General features: G+C 46.7%; 4 protein-coding genes across 4 annotated transcripts in view; 1 reads left to right on the forward strand and 3 right to left on the reverse strand.

Annotated features, from left to right (window-relative positions):
* The first annotated feature begins 6 nt into the window (after positions 1-6).
* LOC101768508 lies at positions 7-3,000 on the forward strand. Its single transcript, XM_004981635.2, has 10 exons — positions 7-143; positions 249-508; positions 623-718; positions 858-1,259; positions 1,376-1,511; positions 1,597-1,759; positions 1,879-2,004; positions 2,084-2,278; positions 2,403-2,525; positions 2,611-3,000. Exons 2-10 carry the CDS (start codon positions 265-267, stop codon positions 2,722-2,724), a joined length of 1,599 nt encoding a protein of 532 aa, XP_004981692.1. The 5' UTR covers positions 7-143; positions 249-264; the 3' UTR covers positions 2,725-3,000.
* Positions 3,001-3,147: 147 nt separating this feature from the next.
* LOC106804505 (probable WRKY transcription factor 26) lies at positions 3,148-5,439 on the reverse strand. Its single transcript, XM_014805774.2, has 4 exons — positions 5,164-5,439; positions 3,955-4,574; positions 3,707-3,853; positions 3,148-3,614 (listed from the first exon to the last, which is right to left on the reverse strand). Exons 1-4 carry the CDS (start codon positions 5,437-5,439, stop codon positions 3,368-3,370), a joined length of 1,290 nt encoding a protein of 429 aa, XP_014661260.1. The 3' UTR covers positions 3,148-3,367.
* Positions 5,440-6,940: 1,501 nt separating this feature from the next.
* LOC101781218 lies at positions 6,941-9,328 on the reverse strand. The gene is made up of 7 exons (XM_014805851.2): positions 9,031-9,328; positions 8,833-8,927; positions 8,462-8,582; positions 8,260-8,378; positions 7,980-8,172; positions 7,737-7,883; positions 6,941-7,389 (listed from the first exon to the last, which is right to left on the reverse strand). Exons 1-7 carry the CDS (start codon positions 9,271-9,273, stop codon positions 7,099-7,101), a joined length of 1,209 nt encoding a protein of 402 aa, XP_014661337.1. The 5' UTR covers positions 9,274-9,328; the 3' UTR covers positions 6,941-7,098.
* A 1,631-nt stretch (positions 9,329-10,959) lies between these two features.
* LOC101768906 (eukaryotic translation initiation factor 5A-1/2) overlaps positions 10,960-12,919 on the reverse strand; it is a 2,435-nt gene continuing 475 nt past the window's right edge. Inside the window, exons 2-6 of the mRNA XM_004981636.4 lie at positions 12,580-12,724; positions 11,704-11,826; positions 11,561-11,617; positions 11,399-11,473; positions 10,960-11,308 (exon numbers count right to left, since the gene is read on the reverse strand). Coding sequence (XP_004981693.1) covers positions 11,204-11,308; positions 11,399-11,473; positions 11,561-11,617; positions 11,704-11,826; positions 12,580-12,702 — 483 coding nt within the window. The 5' untranslated portion in view covers positions 12,703-12,724 and the 3' untranslated portion in view covers positions 10,960-11,203. The remainder of the gene's footprint in view (positions 11,309-11,398; positions 11,474-11,560; positions 11,618-11,703; positions 11,827-12,579; positions 12,725-12,919) is intronic.

A 12,919-nucleotide genomic window follows, 5' to 3' on the forward strand; every position in this document is an offset into this window, starting at 1 on the left:
TCGCCTGCTGGCCGCTACAGAATTGCCGCCCGTGACCCTTGCTAAAGCGGGAGCTTTCTTTTCTTCTAGCATTATCCGCCGAGAGAGATAGAGATAGAGATTTGAGATAGAAGTCCGGCCACTTGGTACATCGATTTATAAGGGTAATTAATGGTTTCTGATTTGGTGTTCTTCGTTCTCCGATCACAGTTATTGGAAGTTGCTAATTTTGCGAGGTGCGACTTGATTGCCTTTCTTGGTGTGCGCAGCCTTAGCTAGGCGGCCATGGGTTCCTGCGTGTCGTCGACGAGGCAGCGGCGGCGGTCGAGGAAGCTGTCGGTGGCGGCGAGGAAGTTCCGGCGGAAGGTCTCCGCGGCGATCGCCGACGCGCCGATCATCCGCGGTGCCGGCGGCGCGGCCCGCTGCCTCGCGCGGCACGGGGTCGTCCACGTCGAGGCGCCGGACTCCAACGTCACGCTGCACCTCACCAAGCTGCAGTGGCAGCACAGCCAGATGGACGCAGGGAGTGGTAAGAGGCGACGAGCTACCTCCCCTTTTAATTCCTCTGTTTTATTTCGTCCGCTTGTTCTTCTTCTATTGATGTTATCATCAGATTGCTCACGACTCCGGAAATTTTCCGCAGTGATTTGTGAGGAAGCATGGTACGATTCCGTCAGCATCCTAGAATCCACGGACTCCGACGACGACCTCGACAACGATTTCGCCAGCGTCAGCGGAGGTAATGCAGTAGTTGCTATTGCTAATCAGGAGTCAGGAGTCAGGACTCTGCACAGCTATTTGTTGTTTCAGAGTTGGAAACTGAAAATGTGCAGTGTGGTTTCAGGCTTTTCAGTACTTACGTTTTCCTTGCAATCCAGATCCTCTCCCTGATGTCACCGGCGGTGGAAATGCGCAGCAGACGTCCCCGTGCAAGGACGCGGCGTGCTTGTTGGACACCGTGCAGCGCCTCAGGAGCATTGCAAATGCAGAAGCATGCGAGGGTGACCCCCCTGAGAAGAGCGATGACTCGAATGCTCCTACCACTGCAACTAATGGTAGTAGCTGCAAAGCTGAGGAGTGTTGCAGCAGTGCGATGAGAGAATTGCAGAGTTCAGTATCATGCTCGCCTCGGCCTTTTCCGTCGTCGATTCCGAGCAACAAGGTCCAGCCGATGCCGATCGTCGGTGTCAGCCCGCACCAACAGCAGAAGAAGAAAACAGCCGTGGTCAGGCTCTCATTCAGGAGAAGGTCATACGAGGGTGACGAGATGACTGAACTGAGTGAGTTGCTCGACATTAACACTATGCTCTACGCCATTGCAATGCTACCTTCGTCCTGTTGTTCCATAGCCGAGCTACTACTTTGCTGACAGTTTTTTTTTTTTTGGCAAATCCAGCTGGTTCTGCAAATTATTTGTACCGTCCGAGGGCGGGTTTCACAGTGCCCTGCTCCACAAACGAGAAGATTTCAGATGGTTGCTGGTCGGTACTTGAGCCGTCAAACTTCAAAGTCCGAGGGGAGAGTTTCTTCAAGTAAGGAGCAGTGGCAATGTTGTAAACACGATTCTGACAATATCAAACGTGCTTATGCCTGAATGAATCTGTGAAATTCATGCAGAGATAAGAGGAAGTCCCCTGCTCCAGACTGCTCCCCCTACACCCCAATTGGAGCAGACATGTTCGCATACACAAGGAAGATTCACCACATTGCACAGCACCTCTCGCTTCCATCATTGAAGACTCATGAGACGTTTCCTTCCCTCCTCATTGTCAACATTCAGGTAATTCAGTAGGAGACAAAGTGTTATCAGATTACTTCATTACTACTACTTTCTAACTACTGCCTGTTAATTGGTTAGTTCTGACTTCTGAGCCTGACAAGTTTACTTTTTCGGTGCAGTTGCCTACCTATCCTGCTACCGTGTTCGGCGATAACGACGGTGATGGGATAAGCCTAGTTCTGTATTTCAAGCTATCTGACAGTTTCGACAAGGAGATCTCTCCTCAATTGCAGGACAGCATCAAGGTAGATTTACTTGCATTGACATGAAGCTACCTTTTCAGTTATCTTGGCAAAGTTTCTGACTGACTACCTGGTTATGCAGAGGCTTATGAATGATGAAATGGAAAAGGTGAAGGGGTTCCCAGTAGACAGCACGGTTCCCTACACAGAGAGGCTGAAAATTTTGGCTGGTTTGGCAAACCCTGATGACTTGCAGCTCAGCACAGCTGAGAGGAAGCTTGTGCAGACCTACAACCAGAAGCCTGTGCTATCTCGCCCACAACACAAATTCTACAAGGTAACACACTACATTTCCTAACTAGCTTGTCAACAAGCATGTGCTGAAATTTGTGTCCTCCGAATCTGACTGAAACACCAAATGTTCTTGAAAAATAACCTGTGTGTTTCCATTGATAATTTAGGGTCCAAATTACTTCGAGATTGATCTCGATGTGCATCGGTTCAGCTTCATATCGAGGAAAGGGCTCGAGACCTTCCGGGAGCGGCTCAAGCATGGGGTTCTTGATCTTGGCCTAACCATTCAGGTACTTAGTTTTCTTCTGCTCCTGGCGCAAAGCAAGCCTTTGACTGAATGTCTGAAACCTAACCGTGGTCTGATCCTGGTTGTAGGCACAGAAGACTGAGGAGCTGCCGGAGCATGTCTTATGCTGCATGAGGCTGAACAAGATCGACTTCGCCGACAACGGGCAGATACCGACGCTGATAACGGCAGCTGATGAGTAAATCTGTCATGTCGCTGCAATGCACTAACTTTCAGGAAAAGCAAAGGAAGAGAGCGTTGTTCGTAGATGTTCTTGAGATGCTGTTGTATAGATCGGCAGATAGTCGTAGGAACCAACTAACTCATGACATGTTCGTGCAGTAAAGTGCACGCAGATTTGTGTAAATACTCGTTGATCATTGCCCCAAAAGAAAGAAAGAAAAATGACATTGGGAGCAAAATCTGCAGTCTGAAGATGTATGTACATCATGTCTGTTTTTCCAGTTGATGCCTACTAATGAGCTCTGTCCATCCACATCAGTACAAAATGAGCTCTTTCCTTCCATTTTTCATCTAAATTTCTACCGCAAGAAAACAAAAAACAAAAAAAATGAAATCCTGAATTCCTGATTGTAAGTTGAAAAATAAATAAACAAAGAAAACAACAAAATGTACAAATCACGCGGCACAACCACATGTTCAGCCGAAATCAAATATGTCAGCTCCTCTAGACCAGCTGAAACCTAACCAAATATGATGAACAATATAATAATTAGCCGGCAGCAGAAACACCTGCCCGAAAGAATCAATTGATCCAGCCTCCGTTATTCACACCCAGGGGAAAACCACACTCCACAAAAGCCACCCTCTTCAAACGAGCCAACGCTAGCTCTCCTCTTTCAACTGCCGAGCGCCGCCGCCGGTTTGCTGAAACGTCCCGCTTCCCCCAGCCGAAGGCGCCGGGTGGCCGCCGCCGGCGGCGGCGGCGGTGGCGGGGGCCTCGTTGCCCCGGCCAGGCGGGTCGTGGTTGTGGCGGCCGGTGTACGTGGTGAGGACGCACCTGGGGTCGGTGGACGCCCTCTCGATCTGCTTGCGCACGTTGCAGTTGTCCACCGTGCACTTGTAGTAGCTCCTGCGAACGTACGTGCAGGCCAGTCTCAGCGCCAGGTGTGTAAGTCATTAAAATGCTCAGGTGCAGGTAAATTCAAAGTGAAAAAAGTTTACCTTGGCCGTGGGTTGCCCTTTACCACCTTCTGCCCGTACTTGCGCCACCGGTAGCCGTCGTCGAGGAGATCAACCTCGCTCGGGGTCTGGATGATGATCTTGGGCTTCTTCACCACCCTCTGCCCGCCCTCGCCGCCGTCGGCGCCCCTGACGACCAAAAACAATCGGCAGCCTGTCACAAACTCACAGTTCACATTGCATTGTCTGCACGCGTCGGTAGGAGTAGGACCATGCAGAGCATGACTCACATGCCGGGAGCCCCGTGCCCCCCGTCAAGGTCATCCTCATGCAACGCGTCGTCGTCGTCGTCGCTCGGGCCTTCCACGTCGTCCTCGGCGGCGGCGGCGAGGGCGTCGTTCCCGCCGGCGGCGTGGCCGCGCTCCTGGGGGCGCGGGTGGTTGTGGCGGCCCTTGTAGGTGATCTCCGTGATGAACCCGTCGAAGGAGCGCTCCACGACCTTCTTGACGGGGCACCCGTCGCGGGTGCACTTGTAGTAGCTCCGCGGCGACTCGGCGTCCTTGAGCTGCTTCTGCCCGTACTTGCGCCAGCTGTACCCGTCCTTCGCCGGCTGCTCGATGGCCGGCGCCGGCGGAAGCAGAGGCAGCGCCGCCTGCGACTGCGAGCTGCCGGCGCCGAAGAACGCGGCCGCGCGCAGCTGCTGCATGTCCTGGTCGTACCTGGGGAGGAGGACGGCGAAGTTCTGGGGCGGCAAGGAGGAAGCAGCCGCCGCCGTCGATCGCGGCGGAGGCCATTGCGGCGGCGGGTCGGAGAGGAGGTACGGCGGGTAGGGATCCATTCTGCCGCCGAGCGGCGATGGGGCGAACGAGGTGGGCTGCTGGTAGGACGGCACCGGCGGCGCGTAGTTCGCCTGCATGGAGTGGAGAGATGCAGCATTGTTGTGAACTTGAGGTATTGCCAATTGCACTACATGTGATAATTGCATATGGTTACGTTGCGTCATTAGTCCCCAGATGATGATAAAATTCTTGCAAGTACCAGTTGGCACGTAGCACTGAAATTGAGCTTGAGCTTTTTAATTTGTTTGCATTTCTATTAAGGATCCAATGCTAGCTAGAACGTGCAAAGCTGATAGTTCCTGGTGCAAGTATTTTTGACAACTGCAGCCTGCTGTATCGCCGGCTGATCCTTTAGAAAACTCCAACCAATGATGGGGAAACGAATCCCTGTTAGCAGAATGGAACTCTAAAGCGTTGTGCTTTCAAGAAACTAGGACGATCAAGCATGCAAGCATAAATTAAAGAGCGTGTGAATCAAATGCATATGAGTATATGACAAAAGACATGGTTCTCATAATAATTCCTTGAGCAAAGCAAGAACTAGAAACAACATGCTAATCACTGAACACATATCACAATAAAACGAGCTCAAATTCAAAATGATCGGACTGGCGTGCAGTACTGAGTACATAAAGCTGAGAAGAAAGGCACAGAGTTTACCATGGAGAACGACTGAGGCACCAGATTAATGGCAGACGCCGCGGTCACCTCCTCGACGCCCCACGTCGGCAGCGACGGCTGGGACGAGCTGACACCACCGGCGCCAAGAAGCGCCATGAGTGATGACCCCTGATCAAAGTCACCTCCAAACGCCGGCCCATGGCCGGCACCGCCGCCGCCGCCGCCGCCGCCGTCGAACACCCTCTCCTGTTCCTGAGCGGCGGACGCGAACGGCCGCTGGCGCATGGCGTCGCCGCGCCCGCGCCGGTCGTCCATTGGCGCTGACCTTCCTTGCTTCTCCCGACAAGCGAAGGAAGACCGCGCGATGGCAATGACGACAGGGACGGCCGCCGACCAGCGACCAGGGAGAAATAGCGGGGCTACGCCTAATGCTAGTGCAAATGCCCTCTGCTGCCGAAGCGACCGCCCGTCCGAACTGTGCCTGAATTCTAAACTGGATTCGTCTTCGATCGCCTACCAATGAGACTCATTTCAAGATTCACTAAACTTTTAGAGTATGCCACGGTTGATGTTATCTCGAATTTTGCCAAATGGATCGCCAGGCCAGCTTTCATTTTAGCTGATTAGATAGATCTGCATGCTGTCTACAACTAAGCTGCATTATTACGAGCGAGGCTCATCGGGGACTTGCAGGTCTTAGCGCTAATTGTGGAGGAGCATTACCGGTGGCATCGTTGCACACACGGCCTGAAGCAACGTTGACCAGGGCTCCCCATTGGTTCCAAGCATAGACTTTTCGGACTCGTTGGCTATAGGGCTTTGGTATTTAAATATGTTTAAATTTGAACAAAAATCTTTAAAATCCAGGAAGATTTAACTGAAACCAGTCCCATCGTTGAACACCATCTTAATTGGGTGGCGGAAGAAGATTTCCCATTCTTCGACTTGCACAATGTCATCACCACCTCAAGTTTAACCTATGAAATGCTTCGGCATTTTATAAAACTCATCCTGATCGCAATTGTATTTTTTTTATAACGTTTCGGACTTTTTCAAAATGTTATCAACGTGTATTTACAACCATTATGCTGGATAATATATATTATTTGACAAACAACAGCTTTCTCCAGCTCATTACTTCCCAATAAGCTCTTTTCACGCGGCTGTTGGGGCAACAGGTGGACAAACAAAACTTGTATCCAAATGGATTATTTAGACCTCCAGCTCTAGTTTTTCATAAAATAATGGCAGTGTATTCCTGTTGGCTAGAATTCAGGAAAAAGAAAACCAAGATGATAGAAATGTAAAGCAAAATGTCCTGAATTTAGAAAATACTGATGTTTTCCTCCAATGAAGTAAATTGCTTTCCGGGTAAGTTTCTTTCATTTATAGGCTCACAGCACACAAACCTTTGAATAAGTTGAGATGGTAACATAAAAAATACGGCTACAGAATTGACCAATGTTCAACATATAAAACACTGAAGATGGAGGTTCCACTTTTTTTACTAGGTCCATCTTTCGTGTATTGTTAGCATCTAGTTTCAAGCTAGATATGCTTCTCTGAAGTCTATGAATTTAGTCAATATTTTGACTTCCTAAGTAATGGAACGAAAATAAGGACATGTTGTGACCATAATTTTCATAGCGGTTAAGCTACAGATAAAGATCCTGTCATAAGCAGTAAAATTATCGTAGGATATGGGCACTTGAAAAGTGAGAGGCAAACTGCAGTTCAAAGCTATTAGCAAACACTGCAGAAGCATAAACTGAAATGAGGAAAACTGGAAAAGGACGAACAGAACACAACAGTAGAATTGTAGCAGAATAAGAAAAATATTTGCTCATAATTTTCTGTCTTTTGAATAGAGAAAGATGCCTGGCAATATATACTCAATTATCATGCACTGAACAACGCAATGCAAATACTACAAAATCATTGCATACATTAAAGTGAAAGCTGTAACAGTGTAACTCATACTTTGGTCTCAAGAAAATAGGTCGATGAAACAGCCAAACCAGCTGAGTCATAAGTTCGCACAAGCCGCTGCCTCTTTCCTGGTGATTCCATCCAACAAAACTCCAAATGAAAAGAATCTAACTGGGCAACAGATTTGCTAATATCCGATGGATATCCCATGTACATCCCACCAGGTAGCAATGTTATTTCATATCCTCCATCAAACTGAAGCAAGTTGTTATTTGCTGATCCCATCCAGTTGACCGTTGTTGTTGTGCCAGTTCCGATTTTAGTTGATATAGTATCCTATGAACAGAAACAGCGAAATTCTTATTTACATTCTTTTGAAGAGAATACACCACTACTGTAAATGGACCTTTTCCCCTATAAATATGTTTTGATGCAGAAAAAAGGCCACGCCAGATAAGCTTTGATCACTTTGGTTTGTAGTTCTTGTAAACTACAAATTTGACTTGATTTTAAAATAAAGCAAGCGTACAAGCATGCTTAGACAATCAAAAACTCTGATGCAACAGTTGATTAGGTCCATTGTGCCAAAATATTAGTTGCAACTTTAAAATTTTTTTTAAAAGAACTTTACATTAAAACAGTGCGAGTATGTTCAAGTTGCAACCAAAAACTCTGAAACGTACCTGAGTTAGTAGTCCATTGCTGTCCATTTTGAGAACAACAGCTGTATCTGCCTCAGCGAGTGTTGCTCCATACACCCCACTCCTCTTAGTCACAGAATGCCCCTCCCATCTTCCAAGTAGTGCATTAATCCTATCACTGCTGGCATTCTAGTGATGAAGGAATTAAAAGTTGGGTTTAATCCAGCATGATCCTGTCAATGATAATTCGATACGAAGGCTTCAGTGTACAATGACTGAACTCACCTCGGTACCAATTGGAGAATGTATAAGTGGCTGTGGCACTACAGATCCCTGCCTCTCATGAAAAACAAGAAGTGTGTCAAGCACTCCCTTTGGGTCCATTATGTGGAAAGCCCTCACTCGACCATTGCCTTCAAGGGAGTAAAGACAATTTTCACATACAATAGATGGCTTACGAGAAGGTATCTTCAGGTTTCTGGTGAAGACAAAATAGCGATGTTACACCTCATATAAGAGCTTCACAGCATAACAAGCACATTTGTTGCTAGTATTTTTTTTTTACTTGGGGGATTCTTCGCCAGTATCATCTTCTCCAAGCACACCAACCCGAAGGACAGTCTCCAGCATTCCAGCAGTCTGGTACCTCAGAGCAAATGCCTTCTCTTCAGGAAAGAATCCTATCTATACATTAAACAATACCACTCATTAACTAAGCTCAGTTGTGCAGAATTTTACAATTATAAGGACTACAAATTTCAGTGCACCTGCTGATATTTGTCCACAGTGAACATATTCGTCTCTTTGATTTTGTACTCCACCCATTCAGGTTCAGAATCCTCTTCGTCTACAATTGACATTGCAGAGGATGCTTGCTTAATATACAACCTAAAATCTCAATACATAAATACATCGATTAGGGCCTCAAAAGCAGATGCAACAAGCCAAAGCATCGTGATTGATTTTTTTTTGTCACAGCGCTAACATAAACTAGAAAATAGAAATACACACAAAAAAGCTTAAAACCTTAATGAATATATGAGTACATTTTCCTAATCGAAAAGTAATATGACAGCTGAAATTTGAAAACACGAACAACTTAACATGGATAATGATTATCACTGGGAGGGAGTATTACGATTGCAAGAGGCTGATAAGTTTGTCCTCCCCGTACGTGCTCACGGATAGCCGCGTGCTAATCCCCTGCAGAACCCTCCCGTGTGCGTCGAATTGCTACAGAGAACACAATCACGGGCGCGCACAGCACTCAGCCAAATCACGAATCCGGAAACTGCATAAAGGCTCGAAGATTAGATGCGAAGAGGGCGAGGCGTACGTAGAACGAGCCGTCCCACTTGCCGATGTTAAGTTCGAAGAAACGATGCAGGTTGTCGATGCTCATGGCCTCGTCCTCGTCCACCTCCGGCGGCCCCGCGACTGCCGCGCGGGCGGTGTACAGCCGGCCGCGCCAGAGTGGGGTGAAGCGCGCGGCGGGGAGAAGGCGGTCGCGGTGCCTCTGGCTCTGAGGCTGCGGGAAGGCGGGGGCGGCGAAGCGGAGGCCCACGAGAGCTTCCGCCATGGCGAGTGGAGTGGGTGAGGGAATCCGGGAAGCGGGAGATGTGTGTTCTGCCTCGCCGAAGTGGCTATGAAGAAGATATCTTTTTGCTCCCGTAGTTCTGTGCATACGCCACTTCACTAGCAAAGCGTAGTTTTGTATAGCTTGATTGACATTGCGTTTTCCCCTCGAAGATGTGAATTTAAAATAGGTCAATCTATGTTACCTCAGGCATGCTAATTTCTGCTACAACTGCCAATTTTTTTTAGAAGTCCAAAAGTGTAAGTTTGCTAGTTGAGGTAGGCATTCAAAACTCACACTCAAAACTTACGCCGTAGCTCACACACATCGTAGCTCATGCTAAGACCAGATCGATTTACAAGCGCTTTTTATCTCTTTTAGATCTCATGGTACAGGAAACTAATTTTGAATTTTGTCCATGTCGTCATGTCGCATGAGTATCGTTTTATTCTATATCTTGTATACGATCTTTGTTGTTCTTGGGCTATTATTTTTCTTTCCAAAGGAACAGTTTTTCTTTTAAAGTGTAATCATTTTTGTTATAGATTTTTCTATGCTCGTGGTTAGATTTTGTTGAACCGTCTACCAATGACCTTTGCCAATCTTATTTGATTTTTTAAAGACTATCTTCTTTGACGGTTTTTGTTTTACTCTTTTTGTTCTTCTATTTTCTGAAATTAAAGTGGTATTTTTTCTCCTCATTAAGGATATTGTCCATCAAACTACTTAGCTGGTGACGTGGGTTTTTAGTTCATCGATAAGAAAAAAAATCTTCAACAACTTCAATGAGATAAGAAAGGACCTTGTGCGTGGCGCATAAGCCCTACTTCATTTTTATATATTATGATTTGTAGTTTATAGAACCTTTATATTTATGGTTTTTTTCGAAAATCACCGGACATTCTTTTTCACCACACGTCGCATGTGAAACCATAGACAAATCGTGTGTCCTTCAAAACGCTAAAACCATGTACCTGGTATCCTTCAAATCTCTTATATCCATGGGAATAAATTTTTTTAATGATTTTGGTGATAACAAAGGACAAGGATAAGGAATTGCACCTGGATGACTACATCACACAAAAAATGCATGTTAGGTAATAGCTCAGGGTGGATAAAAAATGATGGTGGGGGGGCTTTTCCCCCCCCCCCCCCCCCCCCCCCAAAAAAAAAAAACTGAATTATGAAATTTTAATACTAGTGTGATCCTTCGTGTTCTATATTAAGAAGTTCTCTTTTGTCATCTTTAAAAGTGGTTGCTAAATGAAATGCCATGATATGTACAATTATTGGCCAAGCATCATACCTAAAGGTCAAGGTCTCAAGGAATTGGCCTGGCTGACAATATTCTCACGTCCATTACGCATTCTCAAGAGCGTCTTTTATACCCAATTGCACATGCAGGTTTAACCCATTGAGTTCTATTACGCATTCAAAAGAATTACACACGGAGGACGCGGGCGACGTGCCTATGCAGATTTTAGACCGCCGAATAAGAATTATTCTAAACCTATTGGGCAGACGTGGAAACCATCGTTCATTCAGCGTAAACTGAAAGCAGAAAGTAAGAATATCTGTTGTTTAGACGCTGCACTCGTAGCACCGAGCCCCGGAACTCTGCGTCACAACTCACCAGCTGCGAATCGGCGACACTGGGAAAATGACTACACAAACTTCCGAACAGCCCACTTATCATCTGATGTAAGCTCACTTATCATCTGACGTAAATGATCGCGATCAAGACGTAGCAAAGCTACTTGTTCAAAAGAACATTACAGATAGTAAAGGTACATCCAAATCACTCCGCATAAACCGCAAGACAAAACGGCAGTCCAGAAGCATGTTACTCATAACCAAACACGCCTATATCATCAACAACACACCACCTCCCAAATAGACGACCAGATAAATAACCAACAGTGGCAATGCACCTCTAGTTCTTGCCGCCGATATCCTTCAGACCGCAGATCTGCTCCTCACCCATGGCAGACTGAACACTAACAATCAGGTCCTTCCCCTCATCGAATCCAGCCCTGATCTGTGCTTACCAAAGAAAAGGAGTTAAGAGATCTGAAGAGTTGTTTGGCACAAAGCTCAAGCAGACCACAAATTATGATTGAGCTCTAACCTGGGAAAGCAGAGCTTCATCAGTAGGGAGCCTCAGATCATCCTTAGTGCCTCCATTATCAGTCAGCAGGCTGACCTGCATTATGGATCGAACATGTACAGATACTTAAGCAATCATTACGAACAGATTTTCAGGAAACTAGAAGAGTTGGAAGAAGCATACAAATCCATCCTCAGATATGTCAATCAGCTGGTAGTCAGTACGGTTAACGTGGGGCACCTACAGGGTAAAGAAAAGACAGTCAAACACATTGCATGGCAGGAAGGAAGAAACAAGACAGAACATGGTGCACACTGGCTACTTACATCACAGTTATGGGAGGAGGGCACAATATCCTCAAGCTTCTTTCCATTGAAAATGTCAATGGCCACAAAGTGGCATTTTGCGTGACCGTGCTTCCCTGTCTTGGAAGTGGAGACCTCAACAACCTGCAATGAAGAGGGAAAGAGTAAGACAGTAAACACCATCATTTGGCTGCAACAATCAAGCCATCAAGATGCCACAAAATCTAAAGAATGGCATTCCAAGGGCCATTGAAGGAATGCAAATGGGATTTAAAGCAATAACTTTGATTCATAATTAAGAGACTTCCACAACAAGACCAGTCAACACCTAAATTAGCACGTGAATTACATCAATAATAAAGTGAAACAAAGTACAGTGAAAGAAACCATAGGAGTTAGATGGCAATTACACATTTCGCAACCAATATACAATGGAATATAAACTCGACATAATAATATGATATACAGGAACTTCACACAAATGCAAGCAGTTGGTACTAGATATTAGAATAGTGTACTAAAAGATCTTCAATGCAGAGCAGGGACAAAAGAACATCACAGTAGAAGCTGGCATTTCAGAGAATGAATAATTTATGTAATCACAGTACTGCGTAACTAAGGGTCAGGAAGCAATCTATGAACCGCCACAGGACCTGCTATCGCCACAATTAAAAGGCACGAAAATGCATAAGCACACACAATAGGTACGATTGACCAGATATCCACCACAACAGCACATGCCACAGACTAACCAGCACAAAAAGGTATTCGACCAGCAACTTCTCGCGTTACGGTCTACTAAAGGCTAGACAGCTCAGCACACCGCTCGTAAGGGGACATCGCCAAAATCCACTGAATCTAACGAAATAGGCTGAGGCGGGAAACAGGGATCTGTACCTTGCAGGGGCGGCCCTTGATGACGATGTAGCCGTTCTTGCGAATGGTGCCGGCCTGCTGCGGGTAGGTCTTGGAGGCGCCGGCGTCGGCCTTCGACTCGAAATGGTGCTCCTCGTCCGACATCTCCCAAGCCCGACCGAAGAACCTGCCACCGAAAACAGACAGACTCCCACAGATCAGAACCCCTTGGTTCCCAGCTCGCCGGATTGGATCGACGGTGTTAGAATTTAGAAAGAGAGAGGGGGGGGGGGGGGGGGGGAGGGAAAAAAAAAAAAAAAAAAAAAAAAAGCGGGGGGGGCCCCCCCCCCAGGAAAGGGCCCCCCCTGGGTGGGGAGGAAGG

Source organism: Setaria italica, chromosome IX, assembly GCF_000263155.2.
Source record: "Setaria italica strain Yugu1 chromosome IX, Setaria_italica_v2.0, whole genome shotgun sequence".
Lineage (NCBI taxonomy): Eukaryota > Viridiplantae > Streptophyta > Magnoliopsida > Poales > Poaceae > Setaria > Setaria italica.

What these genes read in the sequence shown, in the direction of transcription:
- LOC101768508 (XM_004981635.2), top strand. Translation starts at nt 265, where the DNA reads ATGGGTTCCTGCGTGTCGTCGACGAGGCAGCGGCGGCGGTCGAGGAAG. An exon ending in TGACGAGATGACTGAACTGA is followed by an intron (nt 1,260 to 1,375) that starts GTGAGTTGCTCG and finishes TGGCAAATCCAG; the next exon opens with CTGGTTCTGCAAATTATTTG. An exon ending in TCCTCATTGTCAACATTCAG is followed by an intron (nt 1,760 to 1,878) that starts GTAATTCAGTAG and finishes TTTTCGGTGCAG; the next exon opens with TTGCCTACCTATCCTGCTAC.
- LOC106804505 (XM_014805774.2), bottom strand. Translation starts at nt 5,439, where the DNA reads ATGGACGACCGGCGCGGGCGCGGCGACGCCATGCGCCAGCGGCCGTTC. An exon ending in TGCCTCAGTCGTTCTCCATG is followed by an intron (nt 4,575 to 5,163) that starts GTAAACTCTGTG and finishes CACTCCATGCAG; the next exon opens with GCGAACTACGCGCCGCCGGT. An exon ending in AAGGGCAACCCACGGCCAAG is followed by an intron (nt 3,615 to 3,706) that starts GTAAACTTTTTT and finishes GTACGTTCGCAG; the next exon opens with GAGCTACTACAAGTGCACGG.
- LOC101781218 (XM_014805851.2), bottom strand. Translation starts at nt 9,273, where the DNA reads ATGGCGGAAGCTCTCGTGGGCCTCCGCTTCGCCGCCCCCGCCTTCCCG. An exon ending in AGTGGGACGGCTCGTTCTAC is followed by an intron (nt 8,928 to 9,030) that starts GTACGCCTCGCC and finishes TGTTCTCTGTAG; the next exon opens with CAATTCGACGCACACGGGAG. An exon ending in ATTCTCCAATTGGTACCGAG is followed by an intron (nt 7,884 to 7,979) that starts GTGAGTTCAGTC and finishes CTTCATCACTAG; the next exon opens with AATGCCAGCAGTGATAGGAT.